Source organism: Canis lupus, chromosome 22, assembly GCF_048164855.1.
Source record: "Canis lupus baileyi chromosome 22, mCanLup2.hap1, whole genome shotgun sequence".
Lineage (NCBI taxonomy): Eukaryota > Metazoa > Chordata > Mammalia > Carnivora > Canidae > Canis > Canis lupus.
The window spans coordinates 41,743,362-41,763,252 of record NC_132859.1 but is presented as its reverse complement, the minus strand read 5'-3'; the positions used below and the strand labels follow the sequence as shown (position 1 = coordinate 41,763,252).

Below are 19,891 nucleotides of genomic sequence, written 5' to 3'. Positions count from 1 at the left end.
AATGCAGAAGACTACACATGTAAAATAATGGAGAAGGGAAAGTCCAGAGATAGAGTCACACATAAATGATCAATTAATTTTTGACCAAAGGTATCAAAGTAATTCAACAGAGAAAAGATAATTTTTTTTCAGCAAATGGTGCTGGAACAATTGGATACCTCAAGAAAGAAAATAAACCCAAATCTCACTTCACACCATATACTCAACTATATTTCAGATCTCAGTGTAAGAGCTAAAACTATCAGAGAGGGAGGCAAACCATCAGAGACTCTCTTAACTCTAGGGAACAAACTGAGGGTTGCTGGAGAAGTGGTGGGTGGGAGGTTGAGGTAACCTGTGTGATGGGCTTTAAGGAAGGCGCTTGATATGATGAGCACTGCGTGGTATATGCAACTGATAAATCAATAAATTCAACCCTGAAATTAATAATACACTATATGTTTACTAAATGAATTTAAAAACAAAAAAAAAAAAAAACAAAGTAAAAGAAAGCACATGATCAAATTTTATGAACTTGGTTTTGGCAAGTATTTGTTAAGTAGGATACAAAGAAGTATCTAGTATTAAAAATAAAACTACTTGAACTTCATCAAAATTGAAAACTTTCAGTCTTCAGAAACTTTAAGTATTCAGAACACTACCATGAAAATAAAAAAACAAAACACACTGCCATAAAAATACTCAGAATATACAGCTGACAAAGTACTTGTAGGTAGATATAAAAAAGAACTCTTACAACTCAGTAACAAGAAAACAAACAATAAAAACAAAGGGCAGAAGATTTGAATACATACATATACAGATGGAAAATAAGCCCAACAAAAGTAATAATCAGGGGAATACAAATTAAGCCACACTGATATGCTACTACAAATCCATTAGAACGTCTAAAACAAAAAAAGATTAATCATACCAAGTGTTAATGAAAATGTGGAATAACCACAACTCTCATCTCCTTAGCAATGGGAATTTAAAAGAGTAAGCCATGTTCCAAAATGGCTTTGCAGTTTCTTAAAAGGTTAAACATTACCTATTCTATATGCCACCCACTCCATTCCTAGGCATTTACAGTGTTTCCACACAAAAACTTATAGACCAATATTCATAGCATTATTCATAATAGTCCCAAAGTGGAAACAACCCAAATGTCCATCTACAGATGAATGGATCGCTAAACTGCAGTATATCCATGCAATGGATAAAGAGTTTCCACGCAATGTGAAGAGTTCAAATGGTACAGAAATGTCTAACATAGAATGTTATCTTCCATAATATCACACCACACAGCTTACTGCATATTCTTATTCTTTGCAATGGAACAATACTCAGCAACAAAAACAAATGAACTACTGATATGTACTACATCACTAATGAATTCAAAATAAGTTTGCCCAGTGAAAGAAGGAGTCCATTAAAAAAAAAAAAAGTTCATATCTTATTACTCATCTATATAAAATTCTATATGCAAAACTATCATGTGAAAGCTAATTTAGAGGGGCTGAAAGCCAATTAATAGTTGCCTGGGACAAGAAAGGCATCTAGAGAGATGGATTACAAATAAGAATGGAAATTTTAGGGGGATGTTGGAAATGTTCATTATCCTAATCACACATACATATGTAAAAACCCATCAAATTATGCATTCTAAATACATACAGCATATTGTATGCCCATAGACAGTAAACAATAAGTGGAGATCCAGTGAGTGAATGAGAAATATATTTCAAGTCACCATAATGACAATTACAACAGCAAACAGTGTCGGAACAACTCAGTGATAGAGAAAAGGAGGTGTGGGGAAGAGAAAAGCTGGATTTGAACTCATTCCATACAACAAAGTTATCGTAGGGCAAAGATTTAAAATGTAATCATGACACTATAAATGGACAGAATACAAGATTAATATCATATAAACTTGTTGAGGAGAAGTCCTTGCCCAAGCATGCTGAAAAACATAGAAGCTTTAAATAAAAAATAAAATAAAATATAAAAGAGGGGTGCCTGGGTGGCTTAGCTGGTAAAGTGCCTGCCTTTAGCTCTGGTAGTAATTCCTGGGTCTATCCCCCTCCATGGAGCTCCCCGCTCAGTGAGGAGTCGGCTTCTCCCTCTGTCCCTCCCCCTGCTTGTGCTAGCCTGGGCTCTCTGCCTTTCTCTTTCTCTCTCTCAAATAAATAAATAAATAAAATCTTTTTTAAAAAGATGTATTTGACAGATATCAAAAAGCAAACTGGTCGAAAAAACAACTGACAAGTGAATGATACCCATTGTAAGTATGGCACAGTTGGTACTATTTTATACTACTGCTATGTGAGAAATTTTATATTAACACTTTTGAGAGTAATATAAAATACAAAAGATGCATATACTTTGGCACACTAATTCAACTGTTAAAAATTTAGAGAAACTCACAGAGATACAAAGATATGGCAAAGATATTCTTCTGTTGGTGTTGCTCATATTAGCAAAAAAGGTAAAGGGAAAAAAACTTTAAGTATTCATCAGTGAAGATTGGCTAAATAAATGGTGTTAATAATGAAATATTATATGGCCATGAGATAGACTAAATAATACATATGTGCACATGCACACGCGCGCGCACACACACACACACACGTGTTGTGGACACTATACAGTAAGGCAGATACAAAATAGAATATTTATTATGGTTCTGTTTTATACTTTAAAAAGATACAGATATAATACATGGGTGGAAGATAAGAATATGAATTAAGCTGTGCAGTGCAATGTGATACTATAGAAGATCTTTACATTCTATGTTAGACATTTTTTTTTAAGATTTTATTTTTATTATTTAACAAAGTAAGCAAGTACACAAGAAGGGGGAGTGACAGGCAGAGGGAGGAGAGAAAAGCGGATTCCTTGCAGAGCAAAAAGCCCAACTCAAGGCTCTATCCCAGGACCCAGAGATCATGACCTGAACAGAAGGCAGATGCTTAACTGACTGATTCATCCAGAGGCCCCCATGTTAGACATTTTTGTACCATTTGAACTCTTTACAAGTAGGCACTGATTTTGTTACCAGAGATAAATAAATCTAAAAATCCTATGTAATAATTTGCCCTTACTGGCTTCTTCTCACAGTCTTTCTCCAATTTGGTACCTTTAATAAATCCAAAATGCAATTTCACTTGCTAGTGCTATTTAAAAAGCTTTCCTTTCCCCATAAATCTGTAAACTGCTTCAGTCCATCAGCTTTCCTAGCTCATTCTGAAAATCCTTTGCAGCTCTGGGTAAGCATATAAATTCTGCTTTTTCTTGCTCATCCAAGAAAACAAACACAAAAGAGCATCAAAAGCAAATGCTAATAGATATTTGTGGCTTTAATTGAAACTAGTAACTTTTTGCTGACATTTCTACTTTCTTAAAAAGTGTATTCTCAATAGTTTTGTTCATGAATAAACTTTATCGAATCCTACATTACCAAAGAAGTTTAAGAAAAAGTAACATTCAGTGGTTACATATGAAGAATGGGTAATCACTGATTTTACACTAGGTCCTTCCAGTGAGTCTTTGTATTTACCACGAGTCATTCTACTCTGTTCCCATCTATCAAAGGGGCCGAAACACAAAAGTTTTGGAGTCATGAGACTGGCAATGCCTGATGACCACAATGGGCATTTTATTTTTTAACACAGCCTGAAGCCAAAGGTGGTCAATGGCCAATGAATGGACATCCCCAGACACTCCAGAGTAAGGAAACCAGTAAAATCAAATGGTATCAACCAGCCATGAACAAAATTCAGGGGAGCTATGACCAAATTACCTTTCATGGGTACATCACTTGGCCCATCTTACTATTTCATCGTCCCCCCACCATCAAGGAGACAAAGATCGGCTGGTGACTGCAGTCTAGGGAAGAAGGATCTAAATATAACAGCCATGCCTTACCTCTCTCACTTGTTCATGAACAAATCAATACATACTGAGAGGCAAAAATCAGGAGGGAAATGTGCTCGGCACAAATAAGGTTATACACAGCAGGGTTTCTTCCCTAAGTGGAATTCACAATGTCACTGAGGATACAAGATGTAGCAAATCACCTAGTACAGCACCATCCAAAAGAAAAAGATTGCAAACCACATGTTTTAAATGTTCTGGAAGCTGCAATAAATGAAAAGATAAAATTAATTTAATGATACTTCACTTAGCCTGATGTAGCCAAAATTATTATTGTTTTTTAAATTTTTATTTATTTATGATAGTCACACAGAGAGAGAGAGAGAGAGGCAGAGACACAGGCAGAGGGAGAAGCAGGCTCCATGCGCCGGGAGCCCGACGTGGGATTCGATCCCGGATCTCCAGGATCGCGCCCCGGGCCAAAGGCAGGCGCCAAACCGCTGCACCACCCAGGGATCCCGAAAATTATTATTTTAACATATAATCAATACAAGAAAAGTAGTCACCCACTTAACACTTTTTTTTTTTTTTTGAAATCTGGTATTTGACACTTAGAACACAACTCAATTCAATGCTCTGCGTGGCTACTGGTTACCACACTGAGAAGTACAGTGTGCCCTAGTTTACCCTCTGTTTGCAAGTCTAATTCCATAACCAATTAGGAGTAAAAACCAAAAACTCTAAAAGCTACACCCTTGTGAAGTATATATCACTTGTCTGTTTCTATGCTTTTTAACTAGACCGTCTCCTCAGAGAGAAGGGAGAAGGAATACTGTTTCCTCAAAGTGAAGCCCAGGGCCTAGGGCAGAACTAACTAGAAAGAAGAATGATGATAAAACTCAGGATTCCACCGGCTCAGGAGAGGCCATATGTAACACATTCCCAATATGTACCCTTGTAACTGGCCAGAGATATCTTAAGCTCTACTTTAGCATTTTTTGCAGTGGACCTAATATGTGGTTTTTATCTTAATAAAGTCCATCTTCCTTGAAACCAGTTGGGCTAATTATGCAGAAACTAGTTATGCTTTATGCCACGTTTGCTGATACAAGTTTATTTTGTTTAGCTTCGACCCATTTATTCGGCTAACCAGGTAACAGGATACTGAGCAGATCAGCCATTTGTTCAGTAGCTATACGGGCAACTTCATTCAATCTGGCATCAATAGATTACGCTCCATCCCTAGAGAGCTGTTTTACAAATACAAATTGATGACATAAGCTACCAAGAACAGATCTATGCATATCTATTTCCTCCCCCTCACATACACACACAAAAAACCCACCTCAAAGCACATATTCTAATGACAGTATGTGAGTAGTGTGTAAAGTCATCTTTATACAACAGCAGTTGGGTTATACAGCTCCATTCTGCGAACTACAGAAATCCTGAATAGGTATTCACATAGATTAAAGAAACAGATTTCTCTTATATCAAGTACTCTGTATAACTTTGAAAGGCTCTTCCTAAGTCAAGCATTTTGAAATTTTAATGGAATCTTGTCTTCTACTTTAGAAATTCACACCCATGTGCACAGCAGAATTATATTAATGGCATATTGGACACAAGTGTGCAGATTCTTAATCTTATAAAGAACTTGTCTTTTTCACATACCTAAAAGAACCAATTCACATCAGATGGGTTGCAACTAGAAAAGAGCAAAGTAATTTTAAAAGCCTGATGAATGCTCAGGACTGAAAACATTCCTTAAATGTAATGTGGCTGCCAGTCTGTACTATGTTGGTGTCTCCATGATTAAATCCTTCAGGCTCCGAGGGTCCATAAAGAGACTCTTTTCTAAAGATACCATTGACTTGAAAGATTTACTCAAGCCTGCTTCGGCTGCTATCCTCAAGATTGTTAAAACAATATAATTGTCAAACTAGTGTATTGTTAATCCCATTTTTATTGTTAACATTTGCCATCCAAATTGCTCTTTAATTGTTTGTTTTGGAACAGACACATAAAATATCATGACAGCAATATTTTGGCACATATTGGAAAATCTGCCATGAATAAAGATTATTTTCCAATAAAATACAGTTTGCCTATATTACTTGGTATCAAAATGATTTACTGAAGTAGGCCAAAGCATAAACCACTAAAATAAAATGAAGAGAGATTAGAGTTATAGCAAAATCCAAAGGCTGATTCATCCAAATTCATACTTAAGACACATTTAAAAGCAACTTCTACACTTTGGAAAGTGGCAAAGGGGGAAGAAGAATGCCTTCTATCCTGCTCCACAGGCAACTCTGCACTCCCAACCAAGCCACTGGGTCCTTCTGATGGTTCCCATTCTTGGGAACCTGCATTTGTAACACAGATTCAGACTGCCTCAGCATGCTAGACCTGAAGACTGTGCAGAGGAATCCATTCAGCTTAACCCAGCACACACTACCTGAGCCTCCAGACTCCACCCAACACATTTGCCTTGCAAGGTGAAGGAAAAGGCAGTGCCCTCAACCAAGTGGGCCCTGCCAGGGAAGCTGCTGTGACAGCTCCTTTTTTATAAGCAATCAGCTAACCTGGCTTTCCTCATCACTTGGCCTGCCAAGAGCTGGGACACTTGCCACTCGGTCTCAGGATTAAAACCATTCTGCTTGCTTTCTGGCCTGAATGTGGTGTTAGAACTCCTGGGCCCTTGGATCAAACCTCTGAGACCAGCCCTGTGTTTTATGTCCCTCGCCCTATGGCTGATTTCAAAAGCCTCACTGATGGAGATTTCCAGAGAACTCACAGAATCCAGCCCTCAACCAGTCTCAAGTTTTCAATATAATCCCAGGACCCTAAACCTGATTCTCTATGAGTCCCAACGTCTGGCTGAGCAGCCTAACCTCCTCAGCACACACAGCCCCTGAGCTAGAGGCTCAAAAAGATTTTTAAGTGGAAGATACTATCTGATTTTGAAAAGCATCAATTATTCACAAAGCCAAACAAATATGAAACCACCACAATATAAAGCCTGTAGGATCCATGCCCAAACTATGCTCCAGCCTCACTCCCTGCAATTCTCCATGGTCTCTGGTCCAGGCACATCTAAGAACTCACCATCCCCCATGCTGGAATGCCCATTCTCCTCATGGCAATTCTCTCAAGGCCACATTCAAAGGTTACTTCTTTTGGGAGACTCCTTTCCTTGCAGTGAGCAGGGGCTCCCTCCCACTCCTGGAGTCCACAGCATTCTCAACCTCCTTCTCTGAAGCTCCCACACCACTCCTGTCCAATTATGTGCTTGTACATCGCTCTTCCTGCATGATGAATCCAGGGGGCCAGTTAGCTATCCAGACAGGAGGGAGCACTGTGCCTTCTGAAGAGGCGGTTATGACTAGAGATTTTTTTTTTATATATAATAAAAACTACTTTCAGTTGGTTATGTCTTTAACAAGTTGTTCTGTTTTTTAATTTTTAGTATAGTTGACACACAGTGTTAGTTTCAGGTGTACAACACAGTGATTTGACCAATCTATACATTATCCTCTGCTCTTCACCATACAATGACAATGCAATGCCACGGACTATACTCCTTATGCTGTCGGTGCCTTTTATTCTCATGACTTTTTCATTCCATAATTGGAAGCCCATACCACCCACATCCCTTTACCCATTTTGCCCATCCTCCTCAACCCTGGCAACTATCAGTTTGTCTTCTGTATTTATAGATCTGATTCGGCTTTTTGTCTATTTGTTTTCTAGATTCCACAAAGAAGTGAAATCATGTGATCTTTGTCTTTCTCTAACTTATCTCACTTAACATAATATTGTCTAGACCCCACCCATGTTGTTGCAAATGGCAAGATCTTATCCTTTCTATAGTTAATATTCCTGTGTGTGTGTGTTTATATATGTTCATCATCCATTCATCTATCACTAGGGTTGCTTCCATATCCTGGCTACTGTATAACACTTGGATAAACGTAGGGATGCATGTATCTTTTCAAAGTGTTTTCTTTTTCTTTGGGTAAATTCCAATTAGTGGAATTACTGGATCATATGGTATTTCTATTGTTAATTTTTTGAGGAATCTCTATACTGTTTTCCACAGTGGCTGCATCAATTTACATTTCCACCGAGTGCATGAAGGTTCTGTTTTCTCCACATCCTTGCCAACACTTGTTATTTCTTTTCATTCTCGCTGTTCTGACAGGTGTGAGGTGGTATTTCATTGTGGTTTTCACTCGCATTTCCCTGATTATTAATGATGTTGAGCATCTTTTCACGTGTCTGTTGGCCATCTGTATGTCTTCTGTGGAGAAATGTCTGCTCAGGTCTTCTCCTCATTTTTTTAATTGGATTGTTTGGGTTTTTGGTGTTGAGTTGTATGGGTTCTTTACATATTTTGAGTATTAACCGCTTACCAGATATATGTTTTCAGATGTACTCTCCCTTTCAGTAGCTTTGTCTTTCTGTTTTGTTGGTGGTTTCTTTTGCTGTGCAAAGCTTTTTATTTTGGTACAGTCCCAGTAGTTTATTTTTGCTTTTGTTTCACTTGCCTGATAAGACATATCTAGAAAAATGTTGCTATGGCTGATGTCAAAGAAATTAGTGCCTGTGTTCTCTTCTAAGACTTTTGTGGTTTCAAGTCTCACAGGTCTTGATTCCATTTTATTTTTGTGTATGGTGTGAGAAAGTAGTCCAGTTTCATTCTTTTGCATGTAGCTGTCCAGTTCTCCCAACGCCATTCACTGAAGAGATTGTTTCTTTCCCACTGTATGTTCTTGCCTCCTTTGTCATAGATTGACCATAAGAGTATCCTTATAGGAAGCCCTATAAGGGCTTCCTATTCTGTTCCATCAGTACTGTCTGTCTATTCTTAGGTCAGTACCATACTGTTCTAATCACTATAGCTCTGTACAGTATCTTGACCAGTTTGATCCATACTTAAAGTTCTTTGCTCTACATGCTTAAGGTTTGCACATGGTTATTTTTATATAAATAGGATATCAAATTCACAGTTCTGCTTCTTACAGCTTCACTTCCCTCCAGGCCTACAGAAAAGACAGAAGCTGCCTGCAATTCCTACCCATCAGATGAGAAACATTTACTTTCTTACTGCAAAACATGTAAGAAAGAATGCACTGCTGGTAAGAGAACATTCTTTGAGGAACTCTAGAAAAGGAGGAAGTTATAAAGCCCATATCAGGCTTTAAGTACATCAAAAGAAGCTGGAAAACAGTTATGGGCTAAGAGGAGAGAAAAAAAGTCATCAGGAGATCACAATGGACCACCAGCTTTTGCTTTTTTTAATGGGTGGCTAGAAAACAAGCAGTAGCCAATATGCAGGACCCCGAACAATCTTTTCATTATGTCTTTTCTGATCAAACTGCTGCCAAGAAGCTGCTACATGTATGTAGATACCACATAGGGCCTTGAGCATAGGAACCAAACCTAACTGAAGTATATACTGTATTTCCCTGAAACTAGGAATCCTTCAGTTCTAAGATGCATCATTATTTTATTAAGCCCTAAGAAAGAAAAATGCTGCCAATTAAACTATGACATGATTTCTTGTTACTCAGAAAGTTCATTTTATTTTTATTGAAAGAGCCCTTTTAGACATATTCAGACATATATTTTTATAATGCATCACTCTTGGGTATTTATAAAAAGAAAAAGAAAAGTGAAATGAATCAGTTAAGGCAATGACAAGCAGGTCACCTGGCTGAAAGCAATTGTAAAATGCCAGTGATTTGAAAAGTACATCCCAGTTTCAGAAATGGTAAAATCTGAAAAAAAAAAAAAAAAAAAAAGTGCATCACAGAATTACTAAAATGCTGTTTCATGCCTTGCTCAGTGACAAAAATTTAGAAAGGACAAGGTAATTGTTCACAGGATAACAGATTCAATTGATTAAAAAATGTATTTATACAGAGGGGAAAGTTGAGATTATTCAACTCAAGAAAGACAAAAGAAGAAAAGGGATTTAATAATGTTCTTCAAGGACACCAAAGATTTGTTCCCAAAAGCAGTGATTTCCAACTGTTTTATTAACTTTTTTTTTTTTTTTTGCAGCAGGACCTTTTTAAAAAAAATTTTATCCTACAAGAAACTTGAGTGTCGAGCTGTTCTGGTTAGAGGGCAAGTATCATCCCAGTCATGCCTGGGAGGTCATAGGGCTCAGGACTGGCTGAGATCCTCACCTGGAGAGTAGTTGTCACCTCTACCCACTCTCTCTGACAGCTCCAACACATGACAAAGGTCTATATCATGGCATTAACCAATTAAATTAAACATTTACCATGGTTTGTAAAATATGAAGGTAGTCATTATACAAAGATTAATGAAGCACAGAGGAATCTTGGTAACCCTCAAGAAGGAATTTCCTATATGCAGATTTGAGACTCCAAGGTGATTGCCAAAGGTAGGATGAGAATTTTTCATCAGTTATAAAAGGAGCTGTACTGACCTGAATAGGTTAAAAACACCCCGACACAGCAAGGGGCCCCCTCTTAAGGCCTGTTCTAGCTCAAGTGCTCTCCATGTCTTCAGCACTGGTCTCTACAAATGCAAGCCTGATGTGGCTGGGTTTGGCCAGCTTTCACTCTTGCCCCATGCCCAACCAATCCCAAACCAGGCAGTTTACTGTACCCACTGTCCTCTAAAACAAATGCAATGTCACAAGTCACATATACCCTATGAAAACGGGGAGACACACAGGCCACTTGGCAAAGCTGAAAATCCCTATCAGATAGCTCTCCAACTCCATGTGTCTTCCTCTCATTTTCTCTATTTCTTCTTCTGATACTGCTCATAAAATTCCCTTACTATTTGAAGCAATTCAATCCAGGCTCAAACCTTGCACATTTCACCAGCACAGCAGCTCTGTGTCATCTTGTTGTCACCAGAGCATGCCTTGGGAATACCACCCACCCCCACCCCTGCATCCATCCAAACCATATAGCTCTGCAAACCCAACCCACACTCCTGGAAGGAAAAGATTCACCTGCACCATTTAGCCATATCAACACACAAGCAACCTGTAGATTAATAATATTTCAGGATGATTAAGTAAAGCTAATTTTCCATGGGTACAATTATCAGACTAGGGTTACTGCTCCACTGAAGACCAAGGTAGGTTAGGCCAATCTGGCTGGGGAAGTGTCCCCTCCTCTGTCCCTTGTGCTCTAAGTTAGCTATATACAGAAAGCTTTTAGTGAAGGGAAATAGCTGACCCAGGTACAAGAGAACAGTTCTTCAGCTAAGGGCACTCTGTTGCTTTAAATACCAACTTAATTTCTAGCCTACTTCTCAAACCTGCCTTTGCTATAAGCAGGGATTCATCAGAAGGGAGAAAAGTCAACTCTGCAATCCCATTTTACCCTCTATACATAGGAACCATAGAAGAAAGGTTTTCTTTAACAGACGGTTTTCAATTGCATAGCATTCTATACATAGGGGAAAAAATGATGTATGGAAGTTAAGCTCTTCTACATTCTAAAGAACATAACTTTCTGACCATAAGCACAAAACTGCTGATGTGACCCAGTGACTACCAAGTCAGAGGGCTTCATCAGAAAATTCATACTGAAGTGCAGCAGTCATCCTTCTGCCCTTCTGCACAAACCAACCTCAGATAAAGAGTTTGTGAAAAGAGGGCAGGCCATTAAACAGTGTTTCTATACAATTTCAGAGCTGGATGAGAGCTCAGATAGAGAAACAGGGACCTGATAAGGTGAAGTAAGATGATAAAGGGCACAGAATCCTTCTGGACAGAGTTAGGGTTAGAACCCAACCCCACAACATGGTCAAAACCTTAAAGTTTTTTAAGTGTCACTTGAATTCCAGATACACATTTCCCTTCTTACCAGAATTACTTCAAAAATGAGTGGGATCAGTTTGCTCTCTTCCACAAGTCTGTTAAAAAGAAATAAAAAGATAACCACACATTAGATAACTCTTTAAACTACCCTGATCAAGGAGCACCGCAGCCCCATGTTTTATTACTTAAATTCTGTGAACTAAAAACCAGATGATTAAATACTCATTTTTAATACACTGAACTACATCTATTAAATACAAGAAATATGGGGCTCTTTCAAGTGACTATTAGCTTAGCCTTACTGATCTGTAGCAAGTATAATCTTAAGTAGATTGACATTTATAAATGTAAAAATTAATTAAAATTCACAATTATTATAAAGACTATGAGACTAGACAATGCCAGCTGAAATCATGTGACCAGCCTTCACTGCACAGTTAAATTAGAAGCGTGCCACACTGTAATCTCTCATATATGCCTCATTAGCTATCTTCTCAGTATTAATGAATGAATGTAAAATGATTTCTAATCTTTTATATTTTTAAAAAAACAGTAGACCCCAATCACCCAATAGACTTTGGGAACTTTCTCTCATCCACATTAGTTATGAATTATTATTTATTGTGACAGAAGATTGTTTTCATCCAACTTAAGAGAAAATAGCCTCAACAATTCTTACTAAAAACAATACTTCAGTCCCTAGATATCCTTTCAGTCCAGGGCAGTAAACCTTTTTCTGTAAAGGGTCAGATGGCAAAGATTTTAGGCTTTCCTGGGCTACACAGTCTCTACAGCAACCACTTAACTCTGTCACTACCTTGTAAAAGCAGGCATAAATAATACATAATTGAAAAGCATGGCAGTGGTTCTAATAAAATTTTATTTACAAAATCAAGGATGTGCTATATCTGACCCATAAGTTATAATTTGCTGATTCCTGGTCTGTTTTAAAAATAAATCAGATTCCTTCATTTTATTAGCATTTACTTTGTATGATAAACAATAGCACTTAAGCATGCTGCCTTCATTGCGGGTATGTACAGTTTGTCTATTTCACAGAAAATGCCAGATGGATAGGAAGGGAATTTGTCATCGGGCCTCTCTAGAGCTTGTTTGTCTATGATAATACACTGATAAAAGAAAAGCCTATGAGACTTGCCAAAAATAGATCACAGTGTTAATAAATATGTGTTAAGAGAAAGTGAGGTATGGCAAGAAGTCTCAAAGACTGCAGGGAGTGCTTAGAAAGCCCCTCAGTATCTAGCAGAAATAAATATGATTATTTCTGTAGTTCCAATATATTAGGGGATAAGGTTTTGACTACAAATATTAAATTTATTTACAGTCTCTCACTTTCCTGGGCAACTTGAAGGTTCAAATGAGAGGCTGAAGCTCCTTACACCACAGGCCTAGGGCAGGACCAGAAAAGTACAGACTAAAAACATAGTACAAGCTCAGGCCAGCACATTCCCAGTCATCTTCCTCAGCTCCCAAGATGTTGACCATCTCTTTCCCTAAATTGGCTCTCTAAAATTTTACGATATATACTCTTACTAGGTCCGGACGGAAATGACATCTGAGAGTTGCCCTAGTTCTTGGCACCCCAGCCAAGAAAGTTCCCAGGACATGGGCTCCACTTCTTCTCCCATGGTACCTAGAAATGAGAGCTGCTTCTTCTACACTCTCCCTCAACATTCAGATCCAGAAGCACCCACTCACAACACCAGCACCCTCGTGACAGTATTTTTAAATAAACTCTACTGCTAGGACATGACTGTAGAAACTTCTATAATTCATTCTTATGAATTACAACTAATCCTTATCCAGGGCTTCTGCATGATGAGCAGGCTGGCTTGGACTACCTCTTCAGGCCCCTTCAACTCTCAGCTCTAGCATGCCAGGCTTCACAATTTTCTAAAACTGTGAATGTCCTTTGACAGGACATAATTCAGAACTACATCTGGTAAATGAAAAGGGAACTCGAGCTAAGTAAAAGCAATTTCAGTTAAAAAAAAAAAAAACAGCATTTCTATGACATTTTCAATGATTCATAAACTAAGTGCAAATTCAAAAACCAAACAAACCAACCTCTAAAGCAAGTATGGTACAAGGACAACTGCAAATGTTTACAATGAGTTAAGGCAGTGTTTTTTCAGACTGGGAAATGACCAATAAGTGCACAATGACATGAATTCACTGGGTATTGACTAGCATTTTCTTAATTAAAATAATGAAATAGAGAATATCCAAAACTGTCCTGTCACACGCAGTATGGTTCCACGACATTTTTGTTTTGGTTTTAGGTTTATAGATTCATACTGGGTGCTGATATAAAATGCATTTTTCTTACATGGGTCAAAGATATCTGAAATCCCCAATTTTAGATTGCTTTGGAGACAATATTTGCCTTCAATATGCTCTTAAACTTTGATTTTTAAAAATCTCTCTCCTTCTTTTAACCACCTCCTCTCATACCACAGTTGGCCCAATTAGTGGCTCGGGTTTCCGATGATCAAACCCTTGATGTGCTCTGAGTAACAGAACAATCTTCTCAGAGCTCTCTTCCTTTGATTTGTACTCTGGAGAGCAGCCCCAGTGCTCAGGCCTCTGTAGAGCAGGGAGGACAAGGCTTACCTCCAAAGAAAGCTGATGTGGCTGAGTCTCAGGGAATTATTCAGGCAGTAAGTCTTAAATTATTGGAGTAGACTTTTGCAAAAGACTATCTTATTTTTGGGCTCTCTTCAGTGGCTGGCCACCATGATTTTAAATCACCAGCATCATTTTACTACATCAGCCTGTTATACCCTACACTCTAAAATAATATAAAATGTCTACGTGTTTATGGACAGCCTGAGGACAAGAAGTAAAAAGATTTATCTGGATTTTTCTGGATTTTTTTTTTTAAACCAAAACCAACAAGAGACCTTTCTGAAATTATCCCTCAACTTCAAAGGACTATGAAGATATTAACTACATCACAGTATACTATTCTTTGTTAGCCATCTAAGCACACTGTTTTTAAGTAATTCCAGATGGAAACTGAAATACCCTGCACTCCCCAACATAGGACCACTTGACATTTGGCAGGAGGGGGTCTTGATTTTTTCTTTCCTTTAATGATACAATTTAATAATCGATTGTATGCTGCTAAGGAGTCTTCCTTACAAAATTTTGATTCATAAGATTCACTGGGATTTTATATATCTGTGGTTTATATTATTAACAAAAAGGGTGTTGTTTGAATTAGAATTGAATACACTTAGAAATGTCTTTAGGAGACACTATTGGCATTCTAACTCCCTCCTGTGCCTAAAGTAATCGTTGCTCTCAGTGTTGGGAAACTTCTTTTTTAAGATTTTTTAAACAATTATTTATTTGAAAGAGAGAACAAGTACCAGTGAGTAGAACGGGGTCGGAGACAAGGAGCAGAGGGAGAGGGAGAAGCGGGCTCCCCACTGAGCAGGAAGCAGGACAAGGAGTTCTGGTCCCAGGATCCCCGGATAATAACCTGAGCTGAAGGCAGATGCTTAGCCGACTGAGCCACCCAAGTGCCCCAGTGTTGGGAAACTTTCTAAAAGTTTTATTTACTGATGCTTCATAATTCAGTCTAAATATAAAGTATATCTAGTGACAGATACAAATAACTAGATGCAATTTAGGTAGGAAAAGTAGGAACAGGGAGATTCCTCTGTTTCTGTTCAGAAGTGAGTTGGGCTTCATTTCAAACCACTGTTAACATTTTTTAAACTTTCCTTTGAAACATAAAGACTATCTTGAGTTGAACCAAGAATAAGAATTAAAAATAACTAAATAAAATGCTACCATACTGCTATTTATTCAGGGAAAAGAGGAGCCAGGAGGAGGTACAGGGAGGGAAAGGAAAGTCTCTGCCTGCCTTGGGCTCAGGTTTGGAAGACAAGGAAAGCAGCCCCAACAGTGATTAAATGGGTCTAAGGAGACACCAGGTTTGGTCATGGCACTGCAGTGTCAGGTTTGCTTGCCTGCTTCTGGTTTTTACCTGCCCATGTAGCAAGCAAGCACCAGAAACCAAGATCCTCCATCTCCGCAGTCAGCCCTATCCATTGGGGACACTGTTCATCCCTCCAAAGGGCTTCTCCATCTACTGTCCCTGCATTTCAACAATTCATGTTGTCATATAAATCTTACTTAGCCCTGGAGATTTTTTTTCCTGAAATCTATCTCAGCACTCAAACTATTACTAACCCTATTAAGTATTTGCCATGGGCTAATCTTATAAACTCAAAATCCATACCTTCAAACTTGGGAGTCAAATAGCTTAAGAGACTCTGAAGACTGTACAAACAGAAGTAAGTTCTAGCAGAGATAACAGGTGATAAGGGAACCAATCCGGAGAAAAACCAACAAGCCTAGACCAGGAAGAAGAGGTGTTCACAAGCGTTGAAAGAATTGGCCCTATACTGAGAGGGTGAGCAGGGGAATGGCACAGCCTGAGTAGTAAAAGGATGACGTGAAAGATGGAGCAGAATGATGTAACCTTGGAAGCCATACCAAGAAGTCTAGGTTTTACCCACAGGTTACAGGGATCTGATGAAAGATTTTAAGCAGAGAATGACACAGTAGGATTTACTGTTCAAGCTCCAATCAGACAGTAATGTGTAAAATGAGCAGGGGAAGGAGTACAGTCCAGAACATTCCTACTCAAAGGATGGTCTGCAGACCAGAACCAGCCTGCACACTCTCACAGGTCTGTGACAAGACAACTACCCAAACTGGAAAGATTGTTTCTGTCTGTTGGGTCTGATGATAAGAAATTTGAACTTTGCAGCAGTTTAAAACATGACTCCACCAAAATATGATGAAACATGGGATATTTGCATATAGCTGCAAAATAGTTCCCCACAAAGAAATTTACAGTGGAGAAACATGGCAGACACCATCTTAACCAAGGGAGCATGTTTCACATCACCAGAAATAAGACAATGACATCACACACACCCTGATATCATGCACTGAGGAGGACACACCATTGCTTTGGAGGTACTTTTGCCAAAACTACAAACCTCAATCTAATCATGAAAAAAAAAACCACCAAACTCAAATTGAGCGGCATCTTACAAAGTAACTACCCAGTGCACTTCAACAGTGTTAATGCTATAAAAGGCAAGGGAAGAATGAGGAGCTGTCCCTAACTCAGAGGGATTCCTATTAGGTAAGAAGACTAAATGCAGTGTAGAACCCTAGATCAGACCCCAGACTAGAGAAAAGACATTAGTGGGAAAACTGACAAAATCAGAATAAGATCTGCAGCTTAGTTAATATTATTGTATCAATGTTAATTTCTTGGTTTTGATAACAAGTTGTTAACATTCGTGGAAGCAGGGTGAAAGGCATATGGAAATTCTTTGTACTACCTTTATAACTTTTCTGTAGGGATAAAATTATTTCAATATTGAAAGTTTTGGTTTTTGTTTGTTTTGGGGCTTTTTGTTTGGTTTGGTTTGGTTTTGCTTTATGGCTCCCAAATTCTTTGACTCCCCTCTCTGAGTTGTGGGATCTGTGTCATCTCTCCGTGAGGCTGGGCAGGTTTGTAATGGTTTTGACCAACAGTGTAGTGCAAAAGTGACACTGTATGACTTCTGCTTATATTCTGAGTATCTTCTTCAGATTTGACTTTTATAATATTTTATAAAAATATGTTTCCTGGTTATCTTTTGTGGCATAACAAACTATTCTAAACTTAGTGTCATAAAGCAATGACTACTTTATGATGCTAGTGAATTATTTGGGTCATGGATTTGGACAGGGCATGCTGAGGATGACCTGTCCTCATTTGCTGATGGCAGCTGTGAAGACACAAAGGTTGGCGTTGGCTAGAACAGTAGGGGGGCTGGAGGCATCTGCAGACTTTTTTATTTATTTAAATTCAACTAGCCAACATATAATACATCATTAGTTTCAGATGTGGAGTTCAGTAATTCATCAGTTGATCTGTAGGTTTCTTTGCTCACATGTCATATGGGGTGACTCAGAAAAGGCTCAATTAATTCTGCCCAGAGACCACCTGCTGCCACCCTCTCCAAATGGCCTGGCCTCTCAAGCATAGCAGCTGGGTGCCAAGAGGGAGCATTCCTAGACAACCAGGTGGAAACTGCCTGGGCTTTTCACCCTCAGCCTTGGGACACACAGTATCACTTCCACTGCATTCTAAATGGCTAACAAGCCAGTCTTTAAGGTCAGCTCAGCCTGGAGTGGAGGAGAAACAGTCATCTCCTGATGGGGAAGTAGACAAAGAGCATGAAGGATGGGAGATTTTTTTGTAATCATTTTTTGTAAGACTCAATCTGCCACAGCACTGGTCCACAGCACAATGAAATTTTAAAAACTGTTTCTTCTCCACAGTTAGTGTAAGTTAGTTTAGAACCAGAGAGACTGGTTAACAGTTAATAGTAACAGTTAATAGGCTACTACAGCAATCCAAAGGAGTCATAACTCAGGCCTCATATTTGTTTTCTATTGCTGAATAACAAATTAGCACAAACTCAGTGTTGTGAAGTGATACCCATTCCTTCATTAATTCAAAGTCCTGTTGGTCAGAAATCTAGCTCTGCATGGCTGGGTTACCTGCTCAGAGGACCATAAATCTGGAACTAAGGTGTCAGTGATGCCAACTTCCTCTTTGGAGGCTGGGTGACAATGGGATATGTTTTTAATCACATTCTTTTGTTGACAGAATGCAGTTCCTTGCAGCTGTAGGACTGTGGGCTGTCTTTCCTTGTTGGCTACCAGCCATGGGTCCCTCTCAGACCCTACAGGCTGCTCACATTCCTTGGTAAATGGATTCTTCCATCTGTAAAGCCAGCAAGCGGACTCTCCTTCATGTAAAATCCTTGAGCTTCAAATCTCTTTGACACCCCAGTCTCTGACCTCTAGGCCACTCCTAATCACTCCTATGATTAGTAAGCTCATCTGGATGATCTTCATATTTTAAGGTCCATTAGTTTGGGACCTTAATTACATCTGAAATGTTCCTTCACAGCAGCACTAAATTACTGCTCCACTGAGTAACACCTTCTGGGAATCTGGAAGGCCACCTGGAAATTCCATCCATTCCACTCGCCTCATCTTTTTTTTTTTTTTTTTTTTTTTTTAAAGATTTTATTCATTTATTCATGAGAGACACACAGAGGCAGAGACACAGGCAGAGAGTTGAGGGACTCGATCTCAGGATCCTGGGATCATGACCTGAACCAAAGACAGATGCTCAACCACAAAGCCACCCAGGCATCCTCTTACCTCCTTTTTAAAGGAATAATTCATATTGAGTTCTTTGAATAAGCTGTTTCTGGTCAACTTATCTAGAAACCCTAAATAGATGCTGGACTTTTTAAAACTTCAACAATGCTGGTTAGGAGTTTAAGAGTTACTATTTGTTTATAACTGAGGACTAGACTACAAACAAAGCTTTTTCATTTCTTATGACTTACATAATTTGCCAGCCTAGTGGACCAACAGCAATCATTTTAAATTAAAAAAAAAAAAAAGATGTTAGACCATCTTTAACATCAAGCTGAATTTCAAATTATTGGTCCAGTGAATCAGCTTCAAAAAGAAATGGTTTTATAATGTGTAGCTATGGCATGATATTATGTCTAGCCTGAAAGCAGGAATATTTGTAATGTTTCTCCTTGAAATGTTTGCCCTTGCCTGCAATGCTTGCTAATCCTCTTGCACAGAATTGCAGAAGTCTTACCAAGGGTACACATCTAAGGAGGTATTTTTCACAAGAAAGGGGCAGGGTTGAAATTTTAGCATCTCTGGCCAAAACATTTTTAGATCTGGTCATTTTACAAAGACCCAAAGAGTCCTTCGTAGGGACAAGCATTATACCTCTTCCTTGAAGAAGTTTATACCCCAGTGGGCAAAAAACATCTACAACATAAAAATAACTTAATTCAACTTATAAAGCTGACTGCTTCTTTTGCTGAGAAAGTCTCAAAATTAAGTTAAAATACAAAGCTATTCCAGAATGTACCTCCCACATGCAGAACCTCCCATTGCCTCAAAGAGCATGAAAAAGATAGGAATTTCAGTAAGAAACTGTGGTTAAGCACAAAGCAAATATTTTCCAATAGAAAGGAGATTTATATACATTTAAAACTGTACATTATATCAACCACTGTGCCAAATGCTTTTCATCCATTACCTCAGTGGATACACAATATAAGCCTGTGA

At 38.5% G+C, this 19,891-nt stretch overlaps 1 protein-coding gene across 6 annotated transcripts in view; it reads right to left on the bottom strand.

Annotated features, from left to right (window-relative positions):
* ULK4 (unc-51 like kinase 4) overlaps window positions 1-19,891 on the bottom strand; it is a 591,708-nt gene that overhangs the window by 277,717 nt on the left and 294,100 nt on the right. For all 6 annotated transcript variants that reach the window (XM_072793220.1, XM_072793224.1, XM_072793223.1 and 3 more), the window contains one exon: window positions 11,724-11,772. In XM_072793220.1, coding sequence (XP_072649321.1) covers window positions 11,724-11,772 — 49 coding nt within the window. The remainder of the gene's footprint in view (window positions 1-11,723; window positions 11,773-19,891) is intronic.